The sequence below is a fragment of the Ambystoma mexicanum genome, chromosome 4q (assembly GCF_040938575.1).
Source record: "Ambystoma mexicanum isolate Mex_15411 chromosome 4q, UKY_AmexF1_1, whole genome shotgun sequence".
NCBI classification, from domain to species: Eukaryota; Metazoa; Chordata; class Amphibia; order Caudata; family Ambystomatidae; genus Ambystoma; species Ambystoma mexicanum.
Window position 1 is genome coordinate 320,043,010 of NC_090928.1, and position 14,988 is coordinate 320,057,997.

Below are 14,988 nucleotides of genomic sequence, written 5' to 3' on the forward strand. Positions count from 1 at the left end.
GCGGGTGGGGGTAGAGAGAGTGGAGGTAAGGTGGGCGGGTGGGGGTAGAGAGAGTGGAGGTAGGGTGGGCGGGTGGGGGTAGAGAGAGTGGAGGTAGGGTGGGCGGGTGGGGGGAGAGAGAGTGGAGGTAGGGTGGGTGGGTAGGGTAGAGAGAGGCATGGTAAAGTGCCTCTCTCTGTAGAGAGAGGGTGTAGAGAAAGTGGGAGTAGGGTGGGTGGGGGTAGGGAGAGTGGGGGTAGGGTGAGTGAGAGTAGGCTGGATGAGTGCAGTTAGAGAGAGTGGGGGTATGGTGGGTGGGTGAGGGTAGAGAGAGTGGGGGTAGGGTGGATGGGGTTAGACACAGTGGGTGTAGGGTAGGGTGGGTGGTGTTAGAGAGAGTGGCAGTTGGGTAGTTGGGATTAGAGAGAGTGGGGGTAGGGTAGGGTGGGTGAGGGTAGGGAGAGTGGGGGTAGAGTGGGTGGGGCAGAGATAGTGGAGGTAGGACAGGATGGTGGGAGTAGGGAGAGGGAGAGTAGGCTGGATGGGTGCAGCTAGAGAGAGTGGGGGTATGGTGGGTGGGTGAGGGTAGAGAGAGTGGGGGTAGGGTGGATGGTGGTAGAGAGAGTGGGGGTTGGGTGGGTGTAGAGGGGGAAGGGTAGGTGGGGTAGAGAGAGTGGGGTAGGGTGGGTGGTGTATAACGAGTGGGGGTAGAGTGGGTGGTTTATAAAGAGTGGGGGTAGGGTGGGTGTGTGGGGGTAGAGAGAGTGGGGGTACGGTGGGTGAGTTTGGGTAGAGAGATTAGGGGTAGGGTGGGTGGGTTTTGGCAGAGAAAGTGGAGGTATGGTGGGTGGGGGTAGAGAGTGTGGAGGGAGAGTGGGTGGGTGGAGGTATACAGTGGGTGTGATATAGAGAGAATGGGGTAGGGTGTGTGGGAGTGGAGAGAGTGGGGGTAGGATGGGTGAGTAGAGAGAGAGAGGGCCTCATTACACGGTAGGCGGTAAACCATGGTGCTATTAGCACCATGGTTGCCGCCGGTACCATACCGGTACCACCATGGAGGAAAGGGGAAGTACCACCCTATTCCAAGGTTGGCGGGGTGGTAATTCCCCCTTTCTCCATGGCCCTTCCCCATTCCCATTTTTGCCCCATGGGGCTCAATGGGAATGGGGAAGGGGCTAATTACGGTACCGCAAATTGCGGTACCGTAATTAGCACCAAGGTCCCTTTGCGGGTCCCAACTTTAACGGCTGGTCTTCACCAGCCGTTAAGGTCGGGTCCTGGAAAGGGACCTCGTAGTAAGGCGGTAAGGGTTTACCGGTGCCCTTACCAGTGCCAGTAAACCCTTACCGCCTACCGTGTAATGAGGCCCAGAGTAGTGTGGGTGGCGGCCATAGAGATGGTGGGGGTAGGGTGGGTGGTGTTAGAGAACATGGGGCTACTGTGGGTGGGGTATAGAGAGTGGGGGTTGGGTGGGGGTAGAAAGAGTACAGTTAGGGTCGGTGGGCGGGAGTAGAAAGAGTGCAGCTATGGTGGGTGGTCAGGGGCAGATAGGTGGGGTAGGCTGGATAGAGAGAGTGGGGTTAGGGTGGGTATATATGGGGTAGAGAGAGTGGGGGTATGGTGGGTGGGTGTAGATAGAGTGAGGGTAGTGTGTGTGGATGCAGGTAGAGAGAGTGGAGGGTGGGTGGGTGTACAGAGTTTATGGGTGGATGGGGTAGGTAGTCTGGGAGTAATTCTGGTGAGAAGAGAGAGTTTTGGTAGAGTAGGTGGGGTAGAGACAGGGGATATACAGTGGAGGGGTGAATGGGGGTAGAGAGAGTGAAGGTACAGTGGGTGTTTGGGGTTATAGAGAGTGGTGGGTGGGTGAGGGTAGAGAGAGTGGTGGTAGTTTGGGTGGGTGGGGGTTGTGAAAGTGGTGGCAGGGTAGTTGGGGCTAGAAGCAGTGGGGGTAAGGTGGGTGGGTAGGGGTAGAGAGAGTGCAGGTAGAGTGGGTGGGTGGGGTGTAGAGAGTGGTTGATGAGTGGGCCTATAAAGAATGGGGATTTGGTGAATGGATTGGGGTAGAGAGAGTGGTGGTACATTTGGTGGGTAGAGAGAGTGGGGGTAGAGGATGTGGGTTAGAGAACGTATGGCTGGGAGAGAGGGTGGTGATATGGTGGTTGGTGTTAGAGAGGGTGGGAGTAGGGTAGGGTGGGTGGTGGTAGAGAGAGTGAGGGTAGGGTATTGTGGGGTTGAGAGAGTGGGGTTAGGGTAGGTGGGGGTAGAAAGAGTGGGTCTAGGGTGGGGGTTAGAGAGAGCAGGGGTAGGTGGGTGGGGTAGAGAGTGGTAGCTTTAGAGATTCAAAGTAGAGTCGGTTGGTGGGATACAGAGACCAGGAGTAGGGTAGGTGGGTTGGAGTAGAGAGTGGAGGTAGGCTGGGTGCATTTAAGAGAATGGTGGAATTTATGTGGCGGTGGGTAGAGAGGGTTGAGGTAGGGTGGGTGGGGTTAGGTTTGGTGGGGGTAGAGAGGGTGGGTGGAGGTAGGCAGTGAGGGGTCATATAGAGAGACTGGGGTCCTTGGGTGGGAGTAGAGAGAGCGTGGGTATTGTGGGTGAGTAGAGAGAGATAGTAGGGTGGGCAGGTGGGCATAGATAGGGTGGGTGGGGTTAGAGAGAGTGGGGGTAGGGTGGGTGGGGTATAGAGAGTGGGGGATGGGTGGGTGGGGTAGAAAGAATGGGGTGGGAGGGTGGAGTTAGGGAGAGAGGGGGCTGGTGTTAGGACACTTACCTGGGTTCCGAGACACGGGAGTCCTCTGGGGCGGGGGCATGCCTGGCAGCTGTACCCACAGTTCCGGATTTGGAGGAGGGGTGTCACCCCGGGTTCCCTCATGCATGGGGTGCACACTTGCACTGGGCGAGTTGGGGTGCATGCGTTGGTGCGTGGGAGCATCAGAGAACAGGCTTGTGGTTCAAGCCTCGTTTCCACAGTAGCTCCGCTTTCACGCATGCACCAACTCAGATTGCGGGCCAAGCCTTGCTTTCATGCCGAGTCCTGATAAATGCTTCCTGGTCTTAGTCTTCACCACGTATCAACGTGGTTTTGGTCCTGACCTCCTGCTCGCTCCTTGCAATTACCGCTTCTTGCTCCTCGTCCTGTGCTGGCCTTAAGTTCTGTTTTCCTGGTTCCCTGCCCTGCTCTCCTTGGTTGGCTCCCAGTCCGGTCCTGGTCTGGGTGCGCTCGCTCTCCTTGGTTGGTTCCAGGTCCGGTCCTGGTCTGGGTGGGCTCCCTTCTTCCTTCATTGCCTGGCTCTCTCTCTCTCCCTACCTTCTCTCATTTCGTGGTCCGCCTTCTTGTCTGCCCTTGCTTGGGTACCAGTGCCTCGAGGGAGTTCTTCCAACTCAGCGCCTCGTCAGCTGCCCTGCAGTATTCTGCCCATCACTAGCAGCATCTTCAGCTACATTGGAGAGTGTCTTCAGCTACGTAGGCAAGCATCGCACTCAAGCCTTCTGCTCACATCTTCAGACCTTCCCTGCCAGTGCTTGCACTGTTCTGGCGTCATGTAAAAAACAGGGAAGAGTCCATCCGTGGCGTCAGGAACCGGACCCTTTTTCAATCCTGCGAATCAGGAAGGGACTTGGGCTGGTTCTTAGCGTCACCTTGTCTTCCTACAATCTACTATCAATGCCCTGTCGACTCCGGTGCGCAAGTCTTCTGGAAACACAGGTACGCAGCGTCCACGGGACGCACATCTTGACAGATTGAGACGCCTAACCTCCGGTCCAGATACAGAGATGGAGGAATCCCCAGATCTCAGAGAAGAGATTAGAGCTTTAAGGTCTGAGATGTCTGCTTTACGCCAAGAAAATGAAACATTATGCCAGAGGGTGGTACATGGAACTAGCACCACATCTCAAGCCGATACTGCAATGGCACAGATGACACCCATGAAGTTTGATGGGGATCCTAGAAGAGTGTCAGAATTTTGTAATCATTGTAGGATTCTTTTTTTGTTCCGAGCGTCCCATTTCAGTCAAGAGAAAGCTAAAATCGGATACATATTGGGGAACCTGACTGGGAATGCTCTGGCATGGTCAGCTCCTTTGGTGTCGGCTAACAGTCCAATCCTCAGTGACTTTGTGGCCTCTGAGAAGGCATTTTTGGAAGTGTTCCAGTCCCCCAACTTGGCTGCCACTGCACAGAATCAATTGATGGACCTAAAACAAGGCTCAAGTGATATAATCACATACATCAGTCACTTCCGTCAATTGGCGGCGGATTCTCAATGGCCGGAAATAACGCAAAAGACACTTTTTCGGCAAGGCCTGAGAGAGGAGTACAAGGATGAACTTCTCCATATACCTGAACCAGGCACTCTACAGTTTCTTCAGGAACAGGTTCTTCAGATAGATCATCGTCTGGCTGAACGAAGGTGTGAAAGACGCCGGATAGACAAGGCATACTCTAGGTCATTTCCATTACCAGCTGGTGCTTCAAGTACGCCAGAGACGGGTACAGAAACAATGCAATTGGGTGCACTTAGAGGTCCTTTGTCCGAGACTAAAAAGAAACGTAGAAGAGATCTCCATTTATGCCGGTATTGTGGTGCCGCTGGGCATTATTTAGGTACTTATCCATTGCAACCACTTAGGAAGTCGGAAAATTAAGAGGCCTGTCATGTATGGGGAAGGCAATGACATGCCCTTCGTCTCTACCAGTCCTTCCGGAGCTTGACGATACTTTGCCGCCATGCAACCCACAGTCCTCTTGGTACTTCAGATCGTAGTTCATTGGCAGGACAAGTCGGTTGTGGTAATGGGTCTTTTGGATTGTGGCGCATCAGGTAATTACATTGATGTCGAGTTTGTTAAGAAGAACGAAATACCTCTACTTGATAAGAACCAAGTCACACCGATTGAGGTAATTGATGGCACTCCCTTGTCTTCTTCTTCGACATCACATTGGAGCCCTACAGTTGCGGATCAAGGAACACCAAGAGATGATTTCTTTGGATGTGATCAAGTCACCGTCTTATCCAATTGTGTTGGGTTTGCCCTGATTGTTGTATCACAACGACAATATTAATTGGGTAACCCATACCCTGACATTTGTTTCTGATCGTTGTCTAGAGGAGTGTTGTTCCTCCAGATTACCCTCTGATGTATCCACAATGGCAAGATAGACTGAGGAGAATGGAAGCTCTCGTGTATGTTTGGTGTCCACTGTACCATCTGAATATGAGGACTACTATCCAGTATTCTCAGACCCAGGGGACATACCCTTGCCACCCCATAGGGGTTTTGACTGTGCCATTGAACTGTTGCCTGATTCAGTGATCCCACATGGCAAAGTGTACTTTTTATCTCCACAGGAAAGAGAAGCCTTGCAAGAGTACCTAAACAAATGTCTCCAGAAGGGGTATATCACCCCCTCCAAGTCCCCTGCGGGATTTCCACTATTTTTTGTTAAGAAAAAGGAAGGCACTTTGCGTCCTTGTGTGGACTACCGGCAGTTGAACGACCTTACACGGAAGGACAGATATCCATTGCCTTTAATACGTGACATCCTGGAATCCTTACATTCTGCTTGTGTATTTTCCAAGATGGATTTACGAGGGGCATATCATCTGGTACGAATTAAGGCTGGTGATGAGTGGAAAATGGGATTCAAGACACCATTGGGGCATTTTGAATATCGCGTCATGCCTTTTGGATTATGCAACGCCCCAGCCGTTTTCCAGCGTCTTATGTATGATATATTTTCGGATCTACTTGGGGTATCCGTATGGGTATATCTTGATGATATACTGATCTTCTGTAAGGATAAGCAGGAACATATTCTCCACGTTAAAGAAGTCCTCAGCCGTTTACATGAAATCATTTATATGCCAAAGCCGAGAAATGTCTCTTCAATCAAGACAGTATTGAATTCCTTGGGTATATTATCAGCCGTTCCGGCATACAGATGGACCCAACCAAGTTGCGCGCTATCCAGGAATGGAGACAACCTAAATATGTGAAGGCCCTTCAGCAATTCCTAGGATTCGCCAATTTTTATAGGCGCTTTATACCCTGCTTCTCGAATCTAGCAGCTCCTTTGACCAGTTTGACCAGCAATAAGACACCTTTTGTGTGGAATGGCGAAGCAACTAAAGCATTTGAGCGTCTCAAGGAAGCCTTCAGTACATCCCCAATTTTGCATCATCCCGACGATAGTAGACCATTCATAGTAGAAGCTGATGCGTCGGATTTCGCCGTTGGATCAGTCCTGCTACAGAAAGACCCTCAGTCAGATATCGAATTCCCTGTAGCTTATTTTTCCCGCAAATTAACATCAAGTGAACGGAATTATGCTGTAATCGAGAAGGAGCTCTTAGCTATTAAGGTAGCTTTTGAAGAATGGCGTCATCACCTTCTGGGAGGCCGGTTTACCGTTGAGGTTCGTACTGACCACTGAAATTTACAGTATTTACGATCCCTCCAATGTCGTACTTCTCGCCAGGCTCGTTGGGCATTTTTCTTTTCTCACTATGATTTCTCAATCACTGATATACCGAAAGCTCGGAACCTGAAGGCTTTGTCTCGCTCCTTAGAAGACAGCATCAAACAGGACTGAAAAACCAGCCATTGATTGCTCCAGAACATTTCCTGTTAACGCTCTCTCACTGTCTGGATTCACTCTTACAAGAGACGTTGACAGACCCCCACAGAACAGAACTGCTGAAATTACCCCAGATTAGAGAAGACAAGGGTTTGCTCTTCTTTCGTAGGAGATTGTACGTACCCACCGAAATACTTCGGATTGCAGTTTTGCAGGGATTCCACGACTCAAAGATTGGGGGACATCAAGGCATACGCGCAACCCAATAACTCGTTGCCAGACTATTTTGGTGGCCAGGATGGGCTAAACAGATCAAACAGTACGTGGAATGCTGTCCGGTGAGTGCCCAAGTCAAGATACCCAGAAGGAAGCCACTTGGTCTACTACACCTATCGAGACACCACCATACCCATGGCATACCATAGCCACTGATTTTATAGTGGAACTTCCACCCTCTGAGGGCTACACATGCATCATGGTAGTGGTTGATTGTTTCTCCAAACTGGCTCATTTCATCCCCTTTGCTAAAATTCCCTCCACTGGTTGTATGGCACAAGCATTTCTACACAACATTTATCGTCTACATGGACTACCCGAAAAGATCATCTCTTCTTTTTGGAAACAACTTTGTCGTCACCTGGGTGTACATCGAGCGCTTAGTTCCGGCTATCATCCACAATCCAATGGGCAGACAGAGAGAACCAACCAGACGTTGGAGCAGTATCTGCATTGCTTTACCAACGCCTCACAGACCAACTGGGCATCACATTTGGATTTTGCTGAAGTGGCTTACAATAACTCTGTACATTCCGCTACTGGATTGAGCCCGTTTCTCTGCTCCTTTGGACTTAATCCTAGACTTTTTCCGTTCAATCCTGTTTAACCTAGCACCAGTCCTTCTGCTTACCAGATGATCAACAAGATCCGGAAACTGCATATTCAGGCGACTGGTACCCTTGCTAAGGCATGTGAGAGCATGAAGGCACAGGCAGACAGAAGGCGAACCCTTGAACCCGCATTCCGGGTTGGTGAGAAGGTGTGGCTTTCCTCTAAGAACCTACCTGTTCGCAACCTGCCCACGAAACTTGCTCCTCGTTTCTTTGGGCCTTTCCAAATTGTGAAACAAATTTCTCCAGTTGCATTCAAATTGGGTTTGCCCCCATCCTGAAGGATGCACCCCGTTTTTCATGTCTCCCTGTTTAACCCTATCTGGACGATCCCTATGGGTGCTCCGGTTCCCGCCCTATGGCCATTGATGTGGGTGGCGTCCCGGAATATGAGATTAGGGAGATATGTGATTCTCGTTACCATCGAGGGAAGTTGCAGTTCTTGGTGGATTGGAAAGGGTATTCTGCTTGTGACCGCACTTGGGAGCCATGTGGGAATGTTTATGCTCCTCGTTTGGTGCGTGAGTTCTTTCTTTGCCATCCATGTAAACCGGGGGCCCCGGGTCCTTCTAGGGGGGAGCATAGTGTTAGGACATTTACCTGGGTTCCAAGACACGGAAGTCCTCTGGGGCGGGGGCATGCCTGACGGCTGTACCCACGGTTCCGGATTTGGAGGAGGGATGTCACCCCGGGTTCCCTCATGGATGGGGTGCACACTTGCACTGGGCGAGTCGGGGTGCATGCGTTGGTGCGTGGGAGCATCAGAGAACGGGCTTGTGGTTCAAGCCTCATTTTCACGGTAGCTACGCTTTCGCGCATGCGCCGACTTGGATTGGGGGCCAAGCCTCGCTTTCATGCCGAGTCCCGATAAATGCTTCCTGGTCTTAGTCTTCACCGAGTCTCAACGCGGTTTTGGTCCTGACCTCCCGCTCGCTCCTTGCAATTACCCTTTCTTGCTCCTTGTCCTGTGCTGGCCTTAAGTTCTGTTTTCCTGCTTCCCTGTCCTGCTCTCCTTGGTTGGCTCCTGGTCCGGTCCTGGTCTGGGTGGGCTCACTCTCCTTGGTTGGTTCCCGGTCCGGTCCTGGTCTGGGTGGGCTCCCTTCTTCCTTCCTTGCCTGTCTCTCTCTCTCTCCTTACCTGCTCTCATTTCGTGGTCCGCCTTCTTGTCTGCCCTTGCTTGGGTACCAGTGACTTGAGGGAGTTCTTCCAAGTCATCTCCTCATCAGCTGCCCTGCAGTATTCTGCCCATCACTAGCAGCATCTTCAGCTACATTGGAGAGTGTCTTCAGCTACGTAGGCAAGCATCGCACTCAAGCCTTCTGCTCACATCTTCAGACCTTCCCTGCCAGTGCTTGCACTGTTCTGCTGTCACGTAAAAAACAGGGAAGAGTCCATTTGTGGTGTCAGGAACCGGACCCTTTTTCAATCCTGCGAATCAGGATGGGACTTGGGCTGGTTCTTGGTGTCACCTTGTCTTCCTACAGTCTAATATCAATGCCCTGGCGACTCCGGCACGCAAGTCTTCTGGAAAAACAGGTACGCAGCGTCCACGTGATGTACATCTTGACAGTTGGTGGGTGGGGATAGAGAGAGTGGATGTAGAGTGGGTGGGTGTAGAGTGGGTAGGTGGGTGTACAGAGAGTGGTGGATGGGAGTAGAGAGCCTCGAGGTAATTTTGGTGGGTAGAGAAAGTGGGGGTAGAGTTGGTGGGGTGGAGACAGTGGCTGTAAGATGTGTGGGTGGGGTAGAGAGATTGTAGATAGAGATGGTGAGTGGGAGTATACAAAGTGGTGGGTGAGGGTAGAGAGAGTGGAGGTAAGGTGGGTGGGTGATAATGGCGGGTGGTGGCAGAGAAAGTGGAGGTAGAGTGGGGGCATAGAGAGCAGTGGGTGGGTGGGGGTAGAGAGAATGGGTATTTGGTGGATAGATTTGGGTAGAGTGAGTGGGGGCAGATTTGGTGGGTAGAGAGAGTGTGGGTGGGGTAGGTGGGGTAGAGAACATGTGGGTGGGGCAGAGAGGGTGGTGGTGCAGTGGCTGGGGCCAGAGAGGATGGGGTTAGCGTGGGTGGGGTTAGAGAATGTGAGGGTAGGGTATGGTGGGTGTGGGTAGAGAGATTGGGGATAGGGTAGGTGGGGATAGAGAGAGTGGGTGTAAGATGGGTAGGCAGGGGTAGAGAGAGCAGGGGGGGAGTCGGTGGCTGGGGTAGAGAGTGGGGGTAGGGTGGGTGGGTAGGGGTAGACAGAGTGGGGGTAGGGTGGGTCGGTTGGCATAGGGAGAGTGGGGGTAGGATAGGTGCATTAGAGAGAATGGGGGAGTTTGGGTGGGGGTGGGTAGAGAGGGTTGGGGTAGGGTGTTTGGGTGGGGTCAGGGTGGGGGTAGAGATGGTCGGGATTGTGTGGGTTATGTAGCGAGAATGGGGATTGGTGTATAAGCGTAGAAAGAAGGGGTAGGGTAGGTGGAGGGGGTAGAGAGAGTGAGTGTAGGGTGTGTTGGGTAGAGAGAGTTTGGGTAGTGTGGGTTGGTGGGGATAGAGACAGTGGGGGTACGGTAGGTGGATGGGGTAGAGAGGGTGATGATTGGGTAGGTGAGGGTAGAGAGGGTGGGGATTTGGTAGGTGGAAGTAGAGAAGGAGGGGGTAGGGTGAGAGGGTGGGGTTAGGGTGGGTAGGGGTGGGTGAGTGGTTGAGGTTAGAGAGAGTGGGACTGTGGTGGGTGGATGATGGTTGTTGGTTGGGGACAAAAAACATGAAGAAAAGCAGCATCAGTATAAATTATCAAAAGTGGCTTGTGTGGGGGTAAAGAGGATGGGAGTGGGATCAGTAGGGGCAGGAAGAGTGGGTGGGGTGGAGAGAGTGGGTGTGGGGTGAGTAGGTGGCTGTAAAAAGGCAGCCTTAGGAGAACAAAAAACAGATCTGCCATCAAAAGTAGTCCATAAATAACCCAATTGTGTGCTTAAAAATAGCCCAATATGAAATCACTGCACAGCTGGGAAATAGAAAGCCAGACACCCACCTTTCTTCTTACAAAGCTGTTGATTGGAGCAAATATTGTTAGGGAACTTCTCATTGGGTAGTATGGCAGAGGTGTTTGAAAAAAGAGATTTTAGTTGTTTGGCAGTTTCATGCAATGGCATTGCCCGTGGCTATGTCAACCAGATATTCTCAGTTCAAAACCCCCATTCCCTCTCTCTCTCTCTCTCTCTCTCTCTCTCTCTCTCTCTCTCTCCCTCTCTTCTGTAGCAATGGTTTCAGCAATTTTCTTGAAAGGAGAGTTGACATCTGTGGTCAATTACAGTGAGCCATCATGCCCCGTTTCATTAAGCTGTTTCTGTGGTCATTTGCTCAGTTGTAGCACCTTCAAATTTCTCAGTGCTGGTTTTGCAGACACCACATGCAAGCTATATTGGGCGAATCTTGCATTGTGCATTTGCTGGTGTTTCCATGTACTTCAGGTGACGCCAACAGTGTGTTCAATTAACATGTAACATTTACAAAATTACCATAGATCAGGCTTAGACTTACCATAGTCTGTGTTTTCTGGCTCCCAACAATTTGATGGCCAGAAATAGGGCGTCTACAGAAAACAAAAACAGGTCGTACATTGTATTAGGTTATATCGACCTTAATTATACAGTTGCATTCTTCTTTTTTGTTTTCTTTAACACATGTTTAAATAAAAAGAGAGATGAAACCCTGCATCTTTTTATGTTGGCTATCCATGATAGATACAATGTAGCTTTTTGCCAGAAAGTCAACTCTAGAAGAAGACAATTGCACACAGATATAACCCATAAGCAAATAATGTTTTCAAAGAGGTGTAGGAGGAATCGTATTCATTCTCAACTGAACAACCTCAGTAGGCACACCTCTATATTTCTGGATGCAGTGGTAGAATCTGAAGTCAATAAGAGTACAGACAGAAACATCTCAAAGGAGACAGATGTTTGTGAAGCATGGATCTCCCAATGCTTATGGATTACCCTTCACATTGCAATCAGTGGGTAAAACCTAACATTCATGGGAAGAACATGTACATTATTTATAGCCAGATACAGCAAAATAAACCATGCTAGCATCAATGTATTCTTTCTTCATTCCTTCTTGTGAGATACAAAACAAAGTACTTGTGAATATGAGCAAGCATTTCATTCATTGTGAACTATTTGAATCACATAATTGTGTGTATTAAAACTTACCAGACTTTACAAGTGCACATTATTTAAAATGCCACAACACTTCTGCACACCATCTATGGGGTAGACTCAAAACATCCAGCAACACTACCCCTGAAAGTGGGTGAGCATCAGAATTACTTCAGACTCTGATTAGAAACACTCACTAATATGCTCACTGAAACCTTTTAAATATATGTCCGCCTTTCATTACAATTGTTGCGGCCGTCATGCCCATTCTCTTGCCTTCTTAAGGTATGTTTCTGCTTTCTTATCCCCAAAGGCACCCGCTCGCAGACTTTGACGGTAGCACCGGCACGATCATGAATGGTGCCGGTGCTACCGTCCTCCTCATTCCCATTGAGTCCTATGGGACTCGAATGGGGATGGGGAGTCATTTTTCCCAGCGCCTGGCTATGGGGAATTACCAGGACCGCCAGGGCTGTAATGACTCGGTAATTCCCCATTGCCGGGCGCCGGGAAAAAAAAACGACTCCGGCGGTAGCCATGCTGTTTTTACTGGCACGGCTACCGCCACTGTCGTAATGAGGCCCATTGTCTTCCACCCATTTTTTGGGGAAATTAATATACTTGAATAAAAACCCATATTTTAGGAACTTTGAGAGGTTTTTAAAACATTGTTTATTTATGATCTATCTCAGCTAGCCTGGAATCAAACCAGGTGTTTCCCTATTTTAAGACTGGCTTATAAAATTGGTGGCTATTGGATGTGAAGGGAGGAGGTGACGTATCCTTCCCCCATTTAACATTGCACTAAACACTGTGGAAGGGTATTGTGCAAGGTGGCAGAGGATGACACTGTGTGTACAGGTGGGGGAGGGGGAGTAATGTTGATGTACACTTGTTTTTAAGTTGATTTAACATTATGGTATGCAGGTGTGCGGGTGTGGGTTAGTAGGGTTGGAAAAACCATTGATGGCATTTCGTTGATGCAGTAATACCAAAATGAAGAATAACACATTACAGCAATATTATTGTTTAACGGATTACAGTAATAACAGAATAAGAATCCAAAATGATTACAATTTAAATAAATACATTAACGTTTAGCTCACCAAAAAATCTAAGGCAAGGCGCTAGACGAAGATGCACACAGTGGTGTACTTTTGGTTTCATTTACAATGTGCAGTCAATTGAGATTAATGTTTCTCAGTCAATGGGCTTTGCTTTAAGAAGATGTACTGCCAAAATGTTTGTTTTTTTAAAATCTTAATCAACATTGACAGAATTACAGCTGTTGGTTGACACGCATCTGTATTCTACAGGGTCACGGGTGTCCTATTCAGCCATTACATGTTCACGTCCCTCAAAAACATTGCACTGAAAGCAGTGGAGAATGCAGGTTTTGGTGCAAGGGGCGAGAAGGACTCTTCATGGGAACCACGTCAATAATATGTACATTGCAAGCGCTGGGGGCACTTCGGAAATCTGAACCATACAGCGCGCCGCGAGGCCACCAATAGTGCAGAAGTGCGCTATACAAGTCAGCTTTCACAACATCCCAGTTTACAATACAACGCGCCGCGAGGCCACCAATAGTGCAGAAGTGCGCTATCCAAGTCAGCTTACTTGCATTACAAATATATTTACACTGCATTACTCTTCCACATGCTTATGTCTCTTCGCACTTTGGCCGATGTCTCGCTGATCTCAAGCTCTATGTCCATTTTGAACATTATACATCAGTAAATAAATATAGTCATTTTTATATTTCGGTTCAGAATCACACTCTGTGTTTGCAACATCTTCATCTTTCAGTAGGGATGGCAAATACCAACATTCAAGCCATCAGAATTTTCATCACTTGGCACCTTGAGCGCTGACCAAGAGGTTACTTTTCTATGAGGGACATGATATGGTATGATAGGTTATTTATAAGGCGCTTAATACCCAGAGGTTTCTAAGCGCGGACCTGTGTTGCTCCGTGTCGTCTTGCTTCCAAGGCGAGCATGTTGCCCCTGAGCTATCCTCCCAGCCCATTGTGGGGCGTTTGATACCAACTCAGAAAAGGAAGCCAGAACCCTACCCATGCACTATGCACCAATAACTACAAGAGAGCAGTCTGCACTACCCCATGAGGACTTTCCTTTGGCTGCCACCAGGGCCACCGCAACAACATCTCCCGGGGGGAATCAGCATTAACCCCTCCCCAGGCACTCTGCATTAGCTGCCACCAGGGCCACCGCAACAACATCTCCCGGGGGAAATCAGCATTAACCCCTCCCCAGGCACTCCGCATTAGCTGCCATCAGGGCCACCGCAACAACATCTCCCGGGGGAAATCAGCATTAACCCCTCCTCAGGCACTCTGCATTAGCTGCCACCAGGGCCACCGCAACAACAGCTCCCGGGGGAAATCAGCATTAACCCCTCCCCAGGCACTCTGCATTAGCTGCCACCAGGGCCACCGCAACAACATCTCCCGGGGGAAATCAGCATTAACCCCTCCCCAGGCACTCTGCATTAGCTGCCACCAGGGCCACCGCAACAACATCTCCCGGGGGAAATCAGCATTAACCCCTCCCCAGGCACTCTGCATTAGCTGCCACCAGGGCCACCGCAACAACATCTCCCGGGGGGAATCAGCATTAACCCCTCCCCAGGCACTCTGCATTAGCTGCCACCTGAGACACTGCAACAACAGCCTCTAAAGGGCAAATAGCACTCCTCCCCCACCCCAGGAACACTCAGTGCCATCCGTATCCAGGGGTTAACTGCACCAGCACCCGCCAGGTGTACTTTGCACCCCACCACCTGCAACACGTGTGACATTGCCTTGCAGGGGCATACTGCACCTGGTTCCTCTAGTGGCACTGTGCACCAACCACCATGGGCACTCTGTGCTGGTATCCACTAATGGTGTTGGGCACTAACAAACCTCTTTCATACTCTCCACCAGTCCAGGAAATTGCAGTGGGCAGTCTGCACACACAAGATGGACTAAGGGCAAAACAAGGAACTAAACAGTATGCCCCAGTAAAACAGCAGAGTCAACATACAAACAACATGTTGCCCTCCCTGACTACATGACAACAATTTAAGATACACTTTAGTGCAACTTATTGCTACTGAGTTTCTGATCTGGCCCTAATGTTAACCTATATCACACCACTGGTCACTGTGTTTCTCTGCAGAATACTTAATCTAATAGTTTTGTCAACAAATCTATGTACACACAGCATTATGGTTTCTTGCATGTCCCTTTTTCAAATGCATGCATACTAAAATGCAATTCTATAGACACACAATGTTTTCAATTCAAGCCGTAGGTTTACACAACTACTCCACTCTCACCTGCAAGACTCCATCACCACCGTCACTGTTAAGCATTAGCGGCTGCATGTCGGCACATGA

At 49.8% G+C, this 14,988-nt stretch overlaps 1 protein-coding gene across 4 annotated transcripts in view; it reads right to left on the bottom strand.

The window, feature by feature from the left end:
- RGS7 (regulator of G protein signaling 7) overlaps positions 1-14,988 on the bottom strand; it is a 2,057,596-nt gene that overhangs the window by 765,048 nt on the left and 1,277,560 nt on the right. For all 4 annotated transcript variants that reach the window (XM_069607899.1, XM_069607897.1, XM_069607898.1 and 1 more), the window contains exon 6: positions 10,964-11,015. In XM_069607899.1, the coding sequence (XP_069464000.1) occupies positions 10,964-11,015 (52 nt within the window). The remainder of the gene's footprint in view (positions 1-10,963; positions 11,016-14,988) is intronic.